The 15,291-nt window shown below is 57.2% G+C and overlaps 2 protein-coding genes across 2 annotated transcripts; one reads left to right on the top strand and one right to left on the bottom strand.

Moving 5' to 3' along the window:
- Positions 1-3,637: 3,637 nt before the first annotated feature.
- On the bottom strand, positions 3,638-7,446 carry PSMD9 (proteasome 26S subunit, non-ATPase 9). Its single transcript, XM_082325453.1, has 6 exons — positions 7,268-7,446; positions 7,070-7,172; positions 6,050-6,243; positions 5,463-5,564; positions 4,849-4,937; positions 3,638-4,492 (listed from the first exon to the last, which is right to left on the bottom strand). Exons 1-6 carry the CDS (start codon positions 7,379-7,381, stop codon positions 4,465-4,467), a joined length of 630 nt encoding a protein of 209 aa, XP_082181579.1. The 5' UTR covers positions 7,382-7,446; the 3' UTR covers positions 3,638-4,464.
- Positions 7,447-10,816: 3,370 nt separating this feature from the next.
- On the top strand, positions 10,817-13,852 carry HPD (4-hydroxyphenylpyruvate dioxygenase; the record flags this gene model as incomplete). Its single annotated transcript, XM_082325463.1, has 9 exons — positions 10,817-11,062; positions 11,193-11,282; positions 11,410-11,513; positions 11,677-11,754; positions 11,920-12,082; positions 12,405-12,476; positions 13,200-13,322; positions 13,468-13,584; positions 13,742-13,852. The coding sequence occupies exons 1-9, from the start codon at positions 10,982-10,984 to the stop codon at positions 13,850-13,852; spliced, it is 939 nt and encodes a 312-aa protein (XP_082181589.1). The 5' UTR covers positions 10,817-10,981.
- Between the last annotated feature and the right edge of the window lie 1,439 nt (positions 13,853-15,291).

Here is a 15,291-nt window from a genome sequence, read left to right as displayed (position 1 = left end):
ATTCAGCGCAGGTTGAGGCCAGGTTCCCTCCTGCTCATGTAACTCTCGGGCAGCTCAAGTGCTCAGCAAATATTAATGGCTGGACCAAGACTATGCAGAGATGCTGCATCTGCCGAGCCTCACTGGCGGGGTCCCTGCTCGCCTTCCCGGGGACATCTCGGGAGAAACCACGTCTGGGAGACACTACCCCCTGGTCCTGGGGGCTCTGCTTCCACCAGGACCTGCCCACAGACCCTGTGTCAGGCAGAGCTTGTGGTGGGGCTGCCCTCACCTGCTCGGGCAGCATGGCCATCTCCTGACCTGTCTGTCCATCCTGGGACATCTCCATGGGCTCGCTGCTTACTCCTGTTCTTCCCCCAGTTGGCTCCTCTGGTATAACTTCACATGACCCATCCATCCTCACCTTCACCCTCCTTCCAGGGAGCTGGGGCGTGGAGATGCCCTGAAATACTACCCCCCTCCCGGGTTTCACTGCACAATGACCTGGAATTTGGCACAGCCTGAGGAAAGGGCACCTCTGAAGCTGGGAAACGGGTCCCAGAGCCCATTTTCAGCTCCAGTAACACTCCTGACGAGCGCAAGCCAGCCCAGCACAGCCCCGGTTACTCCAGCTGCGATCAGGCTCCCTCCCCGTCTGCCTGCACACCATGCTGGGCACGGACATTTCCCCTCAGATGAGGTTTTGTCACCGTCCCCGTAAGCAGCAGGGCTACTGCTGGGCAGCAGCTGGTTCACCTCTGGCTCCACGGGTGTGGATTTGAGCCAACACCAAAACCTTGTGCACAGAAAGCTTTCACAGGAGTGGGAAGGGGGCCCCGGGAAAAACCCTCCCTCTGGCCCTGACAGGCAGAACGGGTGCTTGGGGATGGCTGTGGCCCCACAGGTCTCACCAGGGCCACCGCAGAGCCGTTCCTGAGCCCCCTCCAGGTTTTGGGGCCTCCCCAGCTGCCCCACACTCCCACTGCCCCAAGGGACCCCCCTGGGGACCCCACCGCTCACCATCCAACCGGTCCCTGCTTCTGTTTGCCTCCGACTGCCGTTCCCAGGCAACGGCTGCACCGGCTGCACCAACGCCTGCACCGGCCGCCACCAGCGACAGCCCAGAAAGCACCAGGGGAGAGAGGGGGGCTGTATGGGGAGAGAAGGGGGGACCCTCCTCATCCCCACCAGCTGCCATGGAGAGGCAGCGCTGTCCCCCTGCCCAAATTGGGAACCTGGTGGCACGAGGGGGACGTTCAGCCCTTCACCCTGCCCAAACCTAAATCCTGCTCCTGGCTGTAACAAAGCCCCTCTTGGCATCGCCAGACCCCTTTGGCACCAAACCCTCGCCCTGCCCCGGGAAGGGGACGAGGGATCTTTACCAGATGCCCCCCCTCAGAGAGTTGTAGGCAGCTTCTGCTCCCTTGGCACCCCTGAGCAGGACAAGCAGAGTCAAAGCGAGAAAAATCAGCCTCCAACCACTGGCAGGTCCCCCCGCCGTCCCCAGCTCTCTGCCAGGATGGCACTTGCACAGGGGACCCCATTCCCAGGGATCACTCCAAGCTATCGCCCTCACCACCACAGATAATCAGCTCTAAGTGCTCCCAACTGTTGCCTTCAGCCTCGCTGTTAAGCTCAAATAATAACAATTTCTAAATCTAATTTGTTTTTCTTTCTGCCCAGCAAGAGCCTCGTTCCCTGCTGGGAGAGGAAAGGAGTTTTGTTATCAGCTCACATTATCTCCTCGACCTAAGAGGCTGCCGCGCAGAGGCGGTCATCAAAAGGCAGCTGCTCTCAGCTCCTCGTCTGTGGCAGAACCCGCCGTTTCAAACGGGGGGAGTTTTGTGGCTTCAGGAGCGGGGATTTGGTCCTTAAGCCCCATCTCTGCTAGGTGCAAGGCAGCCTTGTTCAGTGCATCAGCACCTGCGCATCAACCTTGTTCAGACACGGTGCTTTTCTTCCCACCCGGCAGCATCCAGTCCACGTTCCCTGATCAGATAGGATACAGGGAGTCATCTCTGCTCTCCAGCATGAAAATCCTATGTATTCCGACTAAGAGCATCTCCTCTTCTGCTCTGGTCCTACAGCAGAGGTTTGAGTGTGGTCTAAGCTCAAACCTTACCTATCCACAGCAGGTTTTGCAACATAATCTGTGTTAATTACACTTGCTGGGATCGTTCAACCCGCTGTAGTCAGCACACAAAACCAAAGGGGCCAGGGACGCAGGGGTTAGGCCGCAGGCTTAGGGGATGCGCTTCTACAAAAGCCTTGCAGAGCTGAGAGCCCTCTGAAGCGTGCGCAGACCCTCCACGCTGCAAGGGAAACGAGCTCCCCGCGAGCAGGGATTACCTGGCTGGCGGGACTGGACCGACCCCCTAACCTTATTTCAAGAGCAGTACAGAAAGCTGGGATTTTCTAGATCATTTTATCCTGGGAGGCACAAATGCGAAGGCTGGGAAGGATGCGTCCCATGAGCTTTTCTTCTCCTGGATTGGTATCTAGACCCAGATTGATCTGCAGCTCGGGTAAAAGCTAGCCACAGCTGGGATACCTATACACGTATCCCAAGTACACAGGGCCAAGGCCAGCCCCTTGACAGTCTGACATTTCAGCTGCCAATTGATACCCCATTTATCCACATATTACACCTACATTTCCATTTCACAGGGACAGAAGATTGGGGCAGCTTGTGGACAGTCACATGTTTAGAAACTGCAGCAGAACCTACAAATATAAAAACCCCTCTTCTGCAAAAAACAAGGCTCCCAAACCTGATACAATGTGTATTTAAAAATCCTCGTTTTACACAAGCCTTTTGACACTGCGGTCCTATGCAGAGCCCCAGCCCTCCTACAGAACAACCCCCCAGGGGTGCTTACCTTGTCACTACAGAGAGGGACCTCACCCTGCTGTCCAGTGGGATTTCACAGTGGATTTAGGAGATGGAGCGGCCTTTGTGGGTCACAGCGCCTGGTGAAGGTCAGCAGCGCAGGCTCAGCCTCAGAACTGCTCCGGTAAAGCGAGGCAGGATGCACATGCGACAGAGGGTCCCAAAACACCTCCCCTTCTCAGTTATTCAAGAAAAGAGATGGAGCACAACAGTGCCATGTTTCAGCCCTTTTAAAATTCCTCGAAAGACCAGGGTGAGACTGCGTTTGATGGGGATTATCTAGATACAATCTCATCCAAGGAACGCTGCCATGGGCTGCTGCGGCAACGCTTCCTCCGTAGCGCTGCGAAGCCTGCAGGAACCACCGAGCAAGGAGCTTCGCTTTGAAGCTTTACCATTTCAGTGAGAATCTGCTCTGTTGGACTGTACGCCAAGAGACAAATGCTTGAAACGTCAAAAGGATAAATTTACTCAATTTAACCCAGAGCCCTGGGTGAATGATTTAAAAGCGAGGGTTTTAGCCCACTTTTTCAGTCTGTTTCAGGTCTGGTTATTAATCTTTATAATCTCAAAATCACTCATTAGGTGTGATGCATTACTTATGCCCACAACCTGCTTACGAAGCGCTAATGGAAGACTTGCGCCTTACCTGGGCTTCGGCTCTGGAAGGCCGGGGGTCACGCTTTTGTGTCCGTGCAGGTCTGCCTTTAGCCCACCCAACTTGGCCCACAATTATTGCCCAAAATAATAACTTCTACAAGAACGGAGAGAGGTGTTACTCAGTTTTATTGTTTTGGGAGAGTACTTTGAAGTTCAACTGGAAACAAGCTTACGACAAACCAATCATCCCCGAAATCCCCTCAAAGAGTTTATACACCCTAAAAACAACTACTGCAAATAAACAAATTAAAAAAAAAGAAGCCAAATTAGGAATATTTTTATCATGACTATACAAATCAGTAAAAGTAAATCAAAGTAGAACTATAACCCCTATTCCTTATCTCGTTAACTTAAAATATTTAAGCATTCCAAAGATTCTTTCATCATGTTCAGTGACTTCAAAAGTTGTGGTAACATGGGAAAGATAAAGTACCAAACTTGCATTATTTCTTGGCTGTGATCTACTATTAAAGACACCAAAAAGTGCTCTGGGACTTTTTAGCGTATATTACAAGATGTTCAGTGAGGAATTTTATGGGGAGGAGGGGAAAAAAAACCAAAAAAACCAAAACAAAACAAAACAAAGGAATGCTCTGTTATCACCAAGTAAGAGCATTTCATGCTCTTTAGAGCCTGTATCAAGTGAAGTTTGGGTCTCTCTATAGCCTCATTCCAAACTGATACAAGGTGTAAGAGATGAGAAGCCACATCTTGCAGCTCTGCAAGCTACTCCTGATGAGCCAGTGCAACTCTGAAACTCTGAATTGCAGGCAGGCCCTGCTCTATCAGAACCTCTTCAGACTGCGAGTCAGGCACCGACAGGTCACAGCCTCCGAAACATTTGTTTCAGCAAAAACACGTAGGGAAGTTTTCAAACCAGATCAGAGTCCAGAAAGCAGGCGCAAACTTCAGCTTTATTGTTTTCCAAGCAACGGTCATCTTTGTAAGGGAATGATATTGCAGCTGAAAAAGAAGAGGGTAAAAGGAAACATTAAAGTCTCAGTTCTCAAGCAGGCACGGAAGATCTGACATGGCATGAATCAGACCCACCACAACCCTCCTCCACTGGTTTCCTCTACCGGACAAACCAGCAACTGAGATCTTCCTCCCTGTCCTCATCTTTGATACAACTCCCCTCCCCATATCACTGTGCAAAACTGTCAGCCTCCAGCTCTCAGCTGGTACCTGCAGGTGAAGTCCCTCAGAGCAGGCAGCAACACACACCGAGAGCAAAGCACAGAGCTGGCCCTGCTGCAGGAAACGTGCTCCGAGCTGGGTGAAAGCCTCATCCCCTTCTAGCAAACGAAATAGCAGCTTACCCCAGGAGGCCCTTCCCAGCCCAGCGCTTCGGAGTCAGCCCCAGGTGCACTTTCTTGCCGCTGCGGATCACAGTCACACTCAGGGGTCTCTGACAGGGAGAAGAAAAAATTAAAAAGATGGCAACTTTCCATCACCAAGTCAACCCTCTTCTTCCTTCTTGTGCTGAAGCACCCGAAGAACATCAGGCCCAGGGGAGCTCTTCTTCAGCAGTGCCCATTCCCATCCCTGCAGCTAGATGTGAAAGAAGAGAGCATTTGGTGGGGAGACATCTCCAGGCGATCTGTTGCTTCCACAATAAAGTGCTTGATGACTCTGGCAGCTTCTTTGGCCAGTCCACAAGGGTGGCACAGCAATGCAGCCTGCTGCTGCAGGGAGTCCCCAGGGGAGAACAGACGATATGATGCTCCCTGCAAAGAGCACACACCGCTTAGCTCTCTTCTATCCAGCAGGAATTAGCCCAATGCTGTGAGAGAACAAGCCTGCAACAGCACAGACTGAATCTGACACTGTTTCTGACACGGAAATGATGATCCCAGAGATCTAAGTTCTGTAGAAAAAGCTGTGGCTAACAGAAACAGGCAAGAGAATGCAGTTACAGCAGAAATGAGCTCACCCCTTCGCTGTGCTGCACCACTGTGGCGATGTTCTGCAGGTTCTGGAAGTTGTTTACGTTGACAGAACCAAACTCCACAATCTCATCATCGACCTGAAGTCCCTGGCCAGAGAGAGAAGAGAAATGAGCATCTGCCTTCTCCAAAGACAGGTAATATCACAGGAGCATCACCCTTCACCCAGCCATATGCAGAGAGATGTGCCACAGCACTACTCTCACCATTCAGGCAACTGAACAGCATTACACCCTCTCCACGTCCTTAGAAACGAGTAAGTACTCATTCCTCAGTCCGACTTTATGGGAGGAGAGATACTGAGGCTAGAATAGTCAGTGAGGCCTGGAATGAGCTATGTGGTGCATTAATACAGCTGAGAAGTACGTACTCATCTCATTCCTGTACAGTGACTAGTCTATTCACAGGACATCCCAGTGTGACAAAAAAAAAAAAAAAAAAAAATAAACAAACCTAATCAAACCCCCAAGTTATTCCCACTTATTAACAAGAGACAGAGAAAGGCATCTGCTATGTTTTCTCTCTGGGTCCAGAAGAAGCCTTCCCCACAAGCTGTCAGACCCCACCACCTTACCGAGATACTTGCAGGAGATCCTGGAGTCACCGCGTTCACTTTGGCAAAAGCCTGTGGCAGGCTCTGGTTCTGGCTCATTGCCTCGGCCAACGCCTCCGCCTCATCCTTGGCGTGCTTCTCCTTCTCTCGGGCGTGCAACTGGTGAAGAGCTTCCTCCACCTGCTTCATCAGGGCCTTGTGATCGTTCTGCAAACCTGTGGGTGACACCATTAGCGCACAGGGAGCAGGAGTGAGTTACATCTAAGGGTTCTTTCTTGGCACACCCTCTCCTCTGCAACCGTGCAAAAACTGGTATTCTGGGTGTCCTGGATCCCAGCTGCGGCTAGCAATAACCTTCTGCTGGTGTATCTGCTGGGTCCTGGTGCCAGCCCTGCTCACACAGCCTGGCAGATGTTTATCGGTAGAAGTCAGACACAGAGAAAACCACCCTACAAATGCTGGTAAACACGAGGAGGCAGGGCTGAGGCCCACGATCACCTCGAAATCGCTGAGCGGCTGAAGTCTTTTTTCCATCAAGTCACAGACTGTCACTAGCACAGAGCAAAAGCCCGCCCCAAGGACAGGGCCGGGGGTAAGCCTGGGAAGAAATAAACGCCCAGCTGTTTTTTTTTACCCAAAGCTTGTTCTACAAACACCACAAAAACACTTCGCTGTATTTCACGCGTCCCAAATGGCTCCGCAGCCCAAGCACAATTTCAATGCCGCTGCAACAACATGCAGACAAAAGAGTTTTACTGACGAAGCCGATCCGCATCAGCGGGGCAAAATAACCGAAAGACAAACTCGGCGCAGCCCTGGTTTTCAGTTTTTGAAGAATTGCAAGGAACGGGCAGACCGATGCGGCGCTGGGGTTACTCAGAGCTCGCCCAGCGACGGACAGGGGCGCTTGCTCCAGCCGCAGCGGCCTGCGGGGCTCGGCGCGGCCCTGACGGCGCCGGTTCCTTCCCGCCGGGGGCGAAGGGTCCCGGCCCAGCGGAGGGGCCCCCGCCCGCCGCCCGCCCCGCCGCCCGCCCCGCTCACAGATGATGTTGTGCCGGGCGCTGCGCACTTGGTAGAGGTCGATGTCGTCGCGGGGAAAGCCCTCGGCGTCAACCAGCGGCTCGTTCATCCCGACGCCCTTTTGCTGCGAGGGAAGAGGCGGCCGTGGGGCTGCGAGCCGGCGCTGCGGGCCGGCCCCGCGCCCCGCCACCCCCCGCCCGCCCGCCCCGCCGCACTGACGCCCTCCAGCAGCTCGTAGCAGGCCTTGATCTGCGCCTCGATCTCGTCCTTCCTCTTCACCAGCTGCTGCACGTCGCTGACGGTGACGGGGCGGCTCCCGCCGGGCTCCGCCATGGCCGCCACCGGCCGCGCCGCCACGGCCGCTACCGGGGCCGGCGGCGGACAAAAAGGCGTCACGGGCGGAGGGGCGGGGCCGGCGGCGGGAGCACCGCCCACAGGGCGGGGATTGGGCGGGGGCAGCGCCGCGGGGGCGGGGTCAGCGCCGCGGGGGCGGGGTCGGCGCCGCGGGGGCGGGGCCGAGGCGGACAGCGCCGGCGTGGGGTGACAGCGCGGTGGCAATGACGTGGGGCGACACAGCCGTGACGGTGACACGTGGTGGCACGGCAGCGTCACTGCCGCAGGGTCAGAGCAGCTGTGACGCCGCCACGGGGTGACCCTGGCCCCGCTGCTGGCCCCGCTCCAGCCCCTGCCCCAGCGCAGTGGCGGCAGCGCGCTGCGTCCCCGGGGTGCGCGGCAGCAGGGGGGACACCCCCACCGCCAGAGCCCTGCGCCGCTGCCACCCACCCGAGCCCCCCGCGCTCGTCCTCCCACGGGGTGTTTGGGCAGCGGCGTCCCCCGCGGCAGGGCTGCCTCCCGCCCCCTCCCCCTGCTGCTCCCACTTTTCGTGGACCCCTGCGGCGCTGGGCTCACCGGAGCTGAAGGCGGCACCGCTTGGCCCCAGGCCCAGACACCGCACGCACGGCTGGACTCTGCATGCAGCCAGAATGTCCTGGCTCAACGTTGGCCGGGACAGGACACATCCCCGCGAGGGGGTGAACGTCCCCGGGGACAGGCGGGAGGGCTGGGGAAAATGTGCTGCCATGGTTGCATCACCCCGCCACGGCCCCTGCACGGGCCCGGGAGGGTTTGCTGTGGGGTTAGCAGGCTCCCGCGCCACCGAGCCTCGCACGCCTGCACGCTCACCATCCTCCACGTTTAACCCTGCTGTGCCACAGCCAGGGCTGCAAAGCACCCCGTGGCATGGCCGCGGAAAGCCACCCACGGGACGATGCTGGCAGTTCCCAGCCCAAACCAAACACATCTCTGGGTCGTGAACGCTTCGGGTTGGGGGTGGGAGAAGGTGGAGCCGAGGAGGAGCTTCCCCCGTCCCACCACTATATTACATGTCCTCCTGGACTCCCGCTCTCTTTGCCGCTGTCACATCGCCAGGTCACAAAAATGGTGAGGGGCAGCGGATGGGAATTAAATTAATGGCTGGGGCTCGACGGCATGGGACATCTCGGGATTAAATGGGACATCTCAGCATCCTGGCGCTGCCCATTTACTGGGTTTAATCTCTGCTTGAATTCGGACTTTTCAGTGGCTGTGCTGGAAGTCGTGCAGAAGAGCTGTTCCTCATGCACTGACCTTTGGACTCGAGCTCTCTGGGGGCCGAGGTACCTTCCTGAACTGCTAACATCTCTCTTTTCTGATTCTCTCTTTTAGACGTCTTACACAGACAAGGGAGAAAAGGTAAGAGCCGTTTCGTGTCCACGGTCCTGCCCCATTGCCTGGTGTGAAAGACCAGCTGTGTTAATGCAAATAATATTCATTCCTTACTCCTTGATTACCTGGTAAAATCAGAAGTAAACCGGCTCTCTGGCTGGGCCACACAGGACGTGGTTCCTTGTTGTAAAGCACCACTAATGATGGCAATTTTTTCTTTTCCTTTTTCTTTCTGGTTTGGGAGGAGAGCGACAAATGGGAGACGATGGGTGTTTCCCAGCCAACCTCGATGCCGAAACAGAATCCTCATTTGCTGCCACATTTATTTCCAACTGCTGCACCTATTCGTCACCTTTTTCCCCCATAAAGTGCTCCCAAAGCTGCCGGTGCACATCGTGGCCGGGCGCCCGGTGCCGCAGGCTGGGCGGGATCGTGCCTGGCTCCAGCCAGCCCCGGCAGGATGGCGGTGGGGAACGGAGCAAAGGGGGATTTGTCCCGGCGCTGGAGGTTGTGTAAGAGTGTTTGAGGGGGGAGAATTAATCTTTAACGCAGCAAGGTTCATGGGTGGGTGTCGTGCCCTGGCCGCGGTGCCCGGGCAGCCCCAGCGCCGGGGGGGGCCGCTTGCGGGGAGCACTGGGAACACCAGGACCAACGCGGCCCCAGGCGAGCCAGGGCTTTGCACCTTCCACCCCGCAGAGTGGGATCCTGTGGCACCTGACTGTAAAAGCACTTTGGAAAATCGCTGTTTCAGGGCAGCAGCTGGGGTTTCACCCAGTTCATTCGGATGCAGTTGCAGGAGAGGCATTTGCAGGGTCACAGCCACCGCTTCTCCCTGCTCCAGAGATGAGCAGCGCTGTGGGAAAGGTTGCGGCAGTGGCTCTCAGCTCTGTTTTCCCCTTCCCTTTAGCCCCTGCGAGGCCGCTTCATCCATTTCCATTCCATCACCTTCTGGGTCGGCAATGCCAAGCAGGTGAGAGGCTGCGGCCAGCCGGGTGGGCGCCCGCCGTGCCGGGACAGGGCGACCGCTCTGGTTATTGGCTGCTGGGGGGGCGGTTTGTCCCGGCAGCCCACCGGGTCGGGGCTGTGCCAGCGTCCCCTGAGCCCATCCCTGGCCCAGTGCCTGTGCCCACTGCCACGGCCTTGGCCGACGGCCCTGGGGGCCCTTGCGCAAGGAGAGGGGCGGCTGCCCGGGGGTGTGCGCGGGAGGGCCCGTAAAATGCAAACCGGCACACGTGGCATGGCTCGAGCCGTGGTCACCAGCCTGCAGAGCGATAGGGCGTCATGGTAGCCGCTCTCCATCATTCACTGCTAAAAGGCTGCTGGCGTGTTAAAAATCCCTCTGCTTCAAACCTGGTCTGCTTTTCGCACAGCCTGGCAGATGAACAGGAGACGGGCAGAAATGTTTCCCCCATCAGCGGTGGCTCCCTTCGGGCTGCCCGGCCGTGCACCCACCCTGCACCCACTGCGCCCTGCCTGTCCCTGGCCGCATTGGGTGCGGGAGGGCTCCGGAGGCAGCGCTTCCCACTGAGTTTGGGGTTTTTTCCCCAATATGGACCTTTCTCACCTCTGCTTGCTCCTCCTGGGCTGCTGGAGGAAGCAGACAAGCTCGGCTGCTCCCTGCGCACACACACGCGTGTGCACACTCACACACACGTGTGACTTGCACACGCCGCAGTGGCCGGTCCCCACGGGCTGTTGGTGCTGCCCTGGCTGGGGGGAGCCCCGCTGGGACTGGGGGCCACCGGCACCGCAGCTTCACCCGGGGCGGCTCTCGCGTGCCCGCAGGCTGCATCCTACTACTGCAACAAGCTGGGGTTCGAGGAGTTGGCGTACCGGGGGCTGGAGACCGGCAGCAGGGAGGTGGTCTCACACGCCATCAAGCAGGACAAGGTAAGGGGGCTGAAGCGCCTTGCAGAGGTGCTACTGCCCAGGTGGAGGTTGGGGAGAGATGAGGCAGTGTCGGGCGTGCGGGTGCTGCCAAAACCTGTTTGCACCATTAAACCCCACGCCTGCAGTGCATCTGCCCCAGCCTGGGGGCACCACCACATCTCCATCCCTCACCTGTCCTCCTCTTCCTCGCCAGATCGTGTTCGTTCTCTCATCTGCTCTCAACCCAGGGAATGAGGGTAGGTACCAGGGGGGGCTGTGGCAGGAGACAGAGTGGGAGAGGGCCGTGGCAGAGCAAAGCACCTCTGCTCGTGCCCACGGCTGCTCTTGCTCTGGGCAGAGATGGGGGAGCACCTGGTGAAGCACGGTGATGGGGTGAAGGACATCGCCTTCGAAGTGGAGGATTGCGACTTCATCGTGCAGGTAGGCAGCCCCTCTGCTCCCTCCTGCACGGCACCCCAAAATGGCAAGGGGAGGCGGGGAAGGGTCTGGGAATGTCTCCCTCCCGCCCGGGGGAGCTGCAGCAGGAGGGGGTCTCTCTCCTTCTGCCCAGAAAGCCAAGGAGCGTGGAGCTGTGGTGGTGAAGGAGCCCTGGGTGGAGGAGGACAAATTCGGGAAGGTGAAGTTCGCGGTGATCCAGACGGTAAGCGGCAGGGCAGCTGCGGAGGCTGAGCCCCCACACCGGAGCGGGGTCCATGGGAGTAGGCTGGACCCGGGAGGTCCCCGAAAAAATGGGGCCACCATGCAACCGCTTTCCCCCCCTCTTGTAGTATGGTGACACCACCCACACCTTGATAGAAAAGCTCAACTACAAGGGCCTCTTCCTGCCCGGGTACCACCCGCCCCTCTTCAAGGACCCCCTGCTGCCGAAGCTGTGAGTACTTTCCAGAGGGTCCCACCCAGCTCTTTGCCACCGTGCGCCGGTGGGATGTCCCACCGAGGAGCCCGACAGGTCCCCGCTGCCTCACCCCGGAGCCCCTCGCGCTGTGGGGTGCCCCTGAGCCCAGCTGAGAGCCACCCCCGGCTTCTCCCCACAGACCAAGCGCCAAACTCAACTTCATTGACCACGTTGTGGGGAACCAGCCCGACCTCCAGATGGTCCCAGTGGCGGACTGGTAAGAGTGGGGAGGGCTGGCAGGAGGTGGGATGGAGTAGCAGCACTGCTCTGCTGGTCTCACTGTTTCCAGTGGTGGTGGCTGAGGCTAATTAAGCCAGAGCAGAACTTCGTTAGTGCGGGGATGGAGCGAGGGACTTGATCATGCCCTTTGTGGCCTGGGCAGGTACCAGAAGAACCTGCTCTTCCACCGCTTCTGGTCGGTGGATGACAAGCAGCTGCACACCGAGTTCAGCGCCCTGCGCTCCATTGTGGTCACCAATTACGAAGAAACCATTAAGATGCCCATCAACGAGCCGGCGCTCGGCAAGAAGAAATCCCAGATTCAGGTGAGTGGACGCCAGTGGCTGATCCATCAGGCTGCCGCTGCCTCGAGCGGGGCTTTGCTGAAGGAAAAGGGACCAAGGGGTCAGTGATTGGGAGCCGGCAGCCGTGCTGTGCTAAGGTGGCTGCTAGAAAGCAGCTCTGGCTCTGCTTGGGTCTGCCAAGGGCTGCCAAACCCTGGGGGAGCTGCTGGGACAGCGCCTGTTTACCCCTGATCTCACCGATAGTGTCTTTTTTTCATGTGTTTCTGAGCTGATTTTGCTTTCATGTTTTTAAGCCCACATCCAGCCTTTTGCACTGCACGTGGTGACATTTTTTTCCCTGTAGGAATATATCGACTACTACGGAGGGGCTGGAGTCCAGCACATCGCACTGAACACCTCCGACATCATCTCGGCGGTGAGTGCAGCCCCGGGCAGCTCCCTGCCCCGGCCCGTCCTGCCCTGCCACCGCTCTGCCTCCGCCCCGGCCCGCTCCTCGTCACAGGGCGGTGGTGGACTATGACCCCCATCGGGGTATGAGGACACGGGCAGGCTGAGCGGGCTTAGTGCTGTGGTTGTCTTACAACCAGGATTAACTGCCCAGCAAGTCACTGGAAGGGGACCTGCCTGCACCTGCAAGCTGCTGGCAGATGCCTGTCCCTCCAGCTTAAAGCAATTGGTGTCTGCAGGGACCCTGACGGCACGTGCTGTCCTTGGAGGGTGGCTGGTGGGGAGCTCGGGCAGCCCGGGCTGCTGGGCTGAGCCACCGTGGCACATCACCCACCTTTGCCTGGGGCAGATGCTGGTCTGGATTGAGCCCAGCTGCTGTTGAGCACTTGGTTTTGGGCTCCTCTCTGGACCAAAGGGCCTCCAGAGGTATTGGGGGGTCAGGGTGGGATGAAGCATCTTTGCACGGTGGCCAACTCTCTGCATTGCCTGGAGAGGGCATCTTGGGCCCTCCCATTCCTGGTGCTCAAAGCGAGATGGGGGGACAGGTTCCTGTGCACGATGTTGGCCAATATCATGGGAAAGTATCACTCTGCCTCCCGACACCGTCCGTCCCGGGCCATCCTCTCGGCACAAACCACTCCACAAACGAGCCCCAAGCCCAACCCACACCAGGGTCTCCCCCGCCTTGCAGATCACCAACCTGAAGCAGCGGGGCACGCAGTTCATGGATGTGCCATCCAGCTACTACCAGATGCTGCGGGAGAGGCTGAAAACTGCCAAAATCAAAGTGAAGGAGAACATCGACAAGCTGGCGGTAAGTCAGACCGGCCTGAGAGGGAAAAGGTTTGCCCAGGGCTGGATCGGCTCCCCAAAGTGTTTTGCAGGGATGAGGGTGATGCAGAGGGATCCCCTTGCTCCTCTGTGGGTTTTCAAGCTGTCACCCTGTTTCTTTTCTCCAGGAACTGAAAATCCTGGTGGATTTTGATGAGAAAGGCTACTTGCTCCAGATCTTCACCAAACCAGTTCAAGACAGACCCACAGTCTTCCTGGAGGTTATCCAGCGGCATAACCACCAGGTTGGTTTGAGGATTTCACGATGATCTTGGCTTCGAGACCTCAGGGCCATCAAGTACCGTCACCCAGCCCGCTCTCGGTGCTGCTCTTTCCCAGCCGCTTCCGAGCTGACGAACCCGCTGCCTGTCCCCGTGGTCTGTAACGTTGTTGTCTCCGCAGGGCTTTGGCGCTGGGAACTTCAAGTCTCTGTTTGAAGCAATAGAAATGGATCAAGACGCGAGAGGAAACCTGACCGTCCTGGAGCCCAACGGGGAGACCAAGCACATCTAGAGGATGGCAGAAAATGCCACCCTTGCCCCTAATGAGCTGATTCACGAACCGGGAAACGGCCCATGTTTTGGTAAATAGCCCAGACTTAAGTGTCATAAACCCAGGGAAGCTGCTGCCAAGTTGGAGATGTAAAAGGACTCAACACCTACCCTGACCCAGCCCCGGCGCTGCCCTCCAGTGACTTCCTGGGAGAGGGAGCGTGGGAAATAGCAAACGCTCTTAAAAAGCAGTTTAATCTGATCCAAACCACCGAATTCTTAACAAAGGGCAGATTTAAGGCATGTGCCAAAGACACGCAGCTATGGAGGAAGACAGAAGAAACAACTGGGAGTGCTTAAATTTATCCTATCCAAAGTTTTCTGTTAATTTTAGCTACGCAGGAGGCTGGGAGAGGAAAGCACGGAGGCGTTTGCCTCTCTGTGCGTCTCATTTTGTAAGATTTTATTTTAATTGCTTTTAGACTCAATCTTGAATTTGAATTTGCTGAGATTAAACACATGGTTTTAGGGTAGCTACAACATTTTGGAATGAGACTTAATCGAATTTACCTATTTCAGCCTTCCCAAGGCAATGCAGTCTGCTCTCATACCTGTAAATTCCTGAATTGACAAGGGTTGGGGTTTCTCCTGTGCTTCAAGAAGTAATTGCTGGCATTGGCAGCGATTCCTTGGCTCAGATCCCAGCTGCACACGCAAAGTCCCCTCCGGGCATCGCTCTGGTGTTGTCACTGTCCTTTGCAAGGGGACTTTCCCCTCCAACACAATAAAACCCTTTTCTGTCACAGCTTGAGTGCCTGGTAAGTTAACGTGTCAGGGCTGGAGCCCCTCTACCCCACGTTCACTGTGGCTGCAGGTCTAACGATCCCGAGGAGTCCGCAGACCTCAGTACACGACTGCTGAAGAAAATCTCAGGGTCTCTGGTGTCCCCAGGTCTCCCCACTGTTGCACATCTGCCCTCCAAAGCCCCGGTGCACCCACCGCTGCTCCCCAAGTTTCCCAGCATTGAAGCTGCTCAAACCCCAAGCAGCCAAAGCCCCTGCCAAGCCCCCGGCTCAGGACAGGCTCCTCGGACACGAGTCCTTCCACCAGCCCAAGCCCCTGCCCCATCCGTCCACCCTCCAGGCTGAGCCTTGCTGCCTTCTGCCCCACACCAGCCCTGCGAGGTTTGGCCGTCCTGCACCCCCATCCCTTCAGCCGCCGTGGTCAGCTATAGAAGCCGAGAACTGAGCTGGGAAGTCACCTACAGCCCAGGCTCTCCCCTGTCTCCTCCATCAGCCACCCCATCCGCCTCTGCTCGGGTATCTCTTTTTCTAAAGCTCAGAGAAGCCGCTTTGACCACCACCGCATTCCCAGCAGCAGCAGCCCGCAGCGAGGGCGGGCGGGGGGCACAGGGCCGGCTCCCGGCTGCGCTTTCATCTGCATCAATGCTCAGCAGCAATC

The sequence above is a fragment of the Platalea leucorodia genome (assembly GCF_965183815.1).
Source record: "Platalea leucorodia genome assembly, chromosome: 12".
In the NCBI taxonomy this organism is placed as follows: domain Eukaryota; kingdom Metazoa; phylum Chordata; class Aves; order Pelecaniformes; family Threskiornithidae; genus Platalea; species Platalea leucorodia.
The sequence above is the reverse complement of the archived record's forward strand: the minus strand, read 5'-3'. Positions and strand labels throughout refer to the sequence as shown.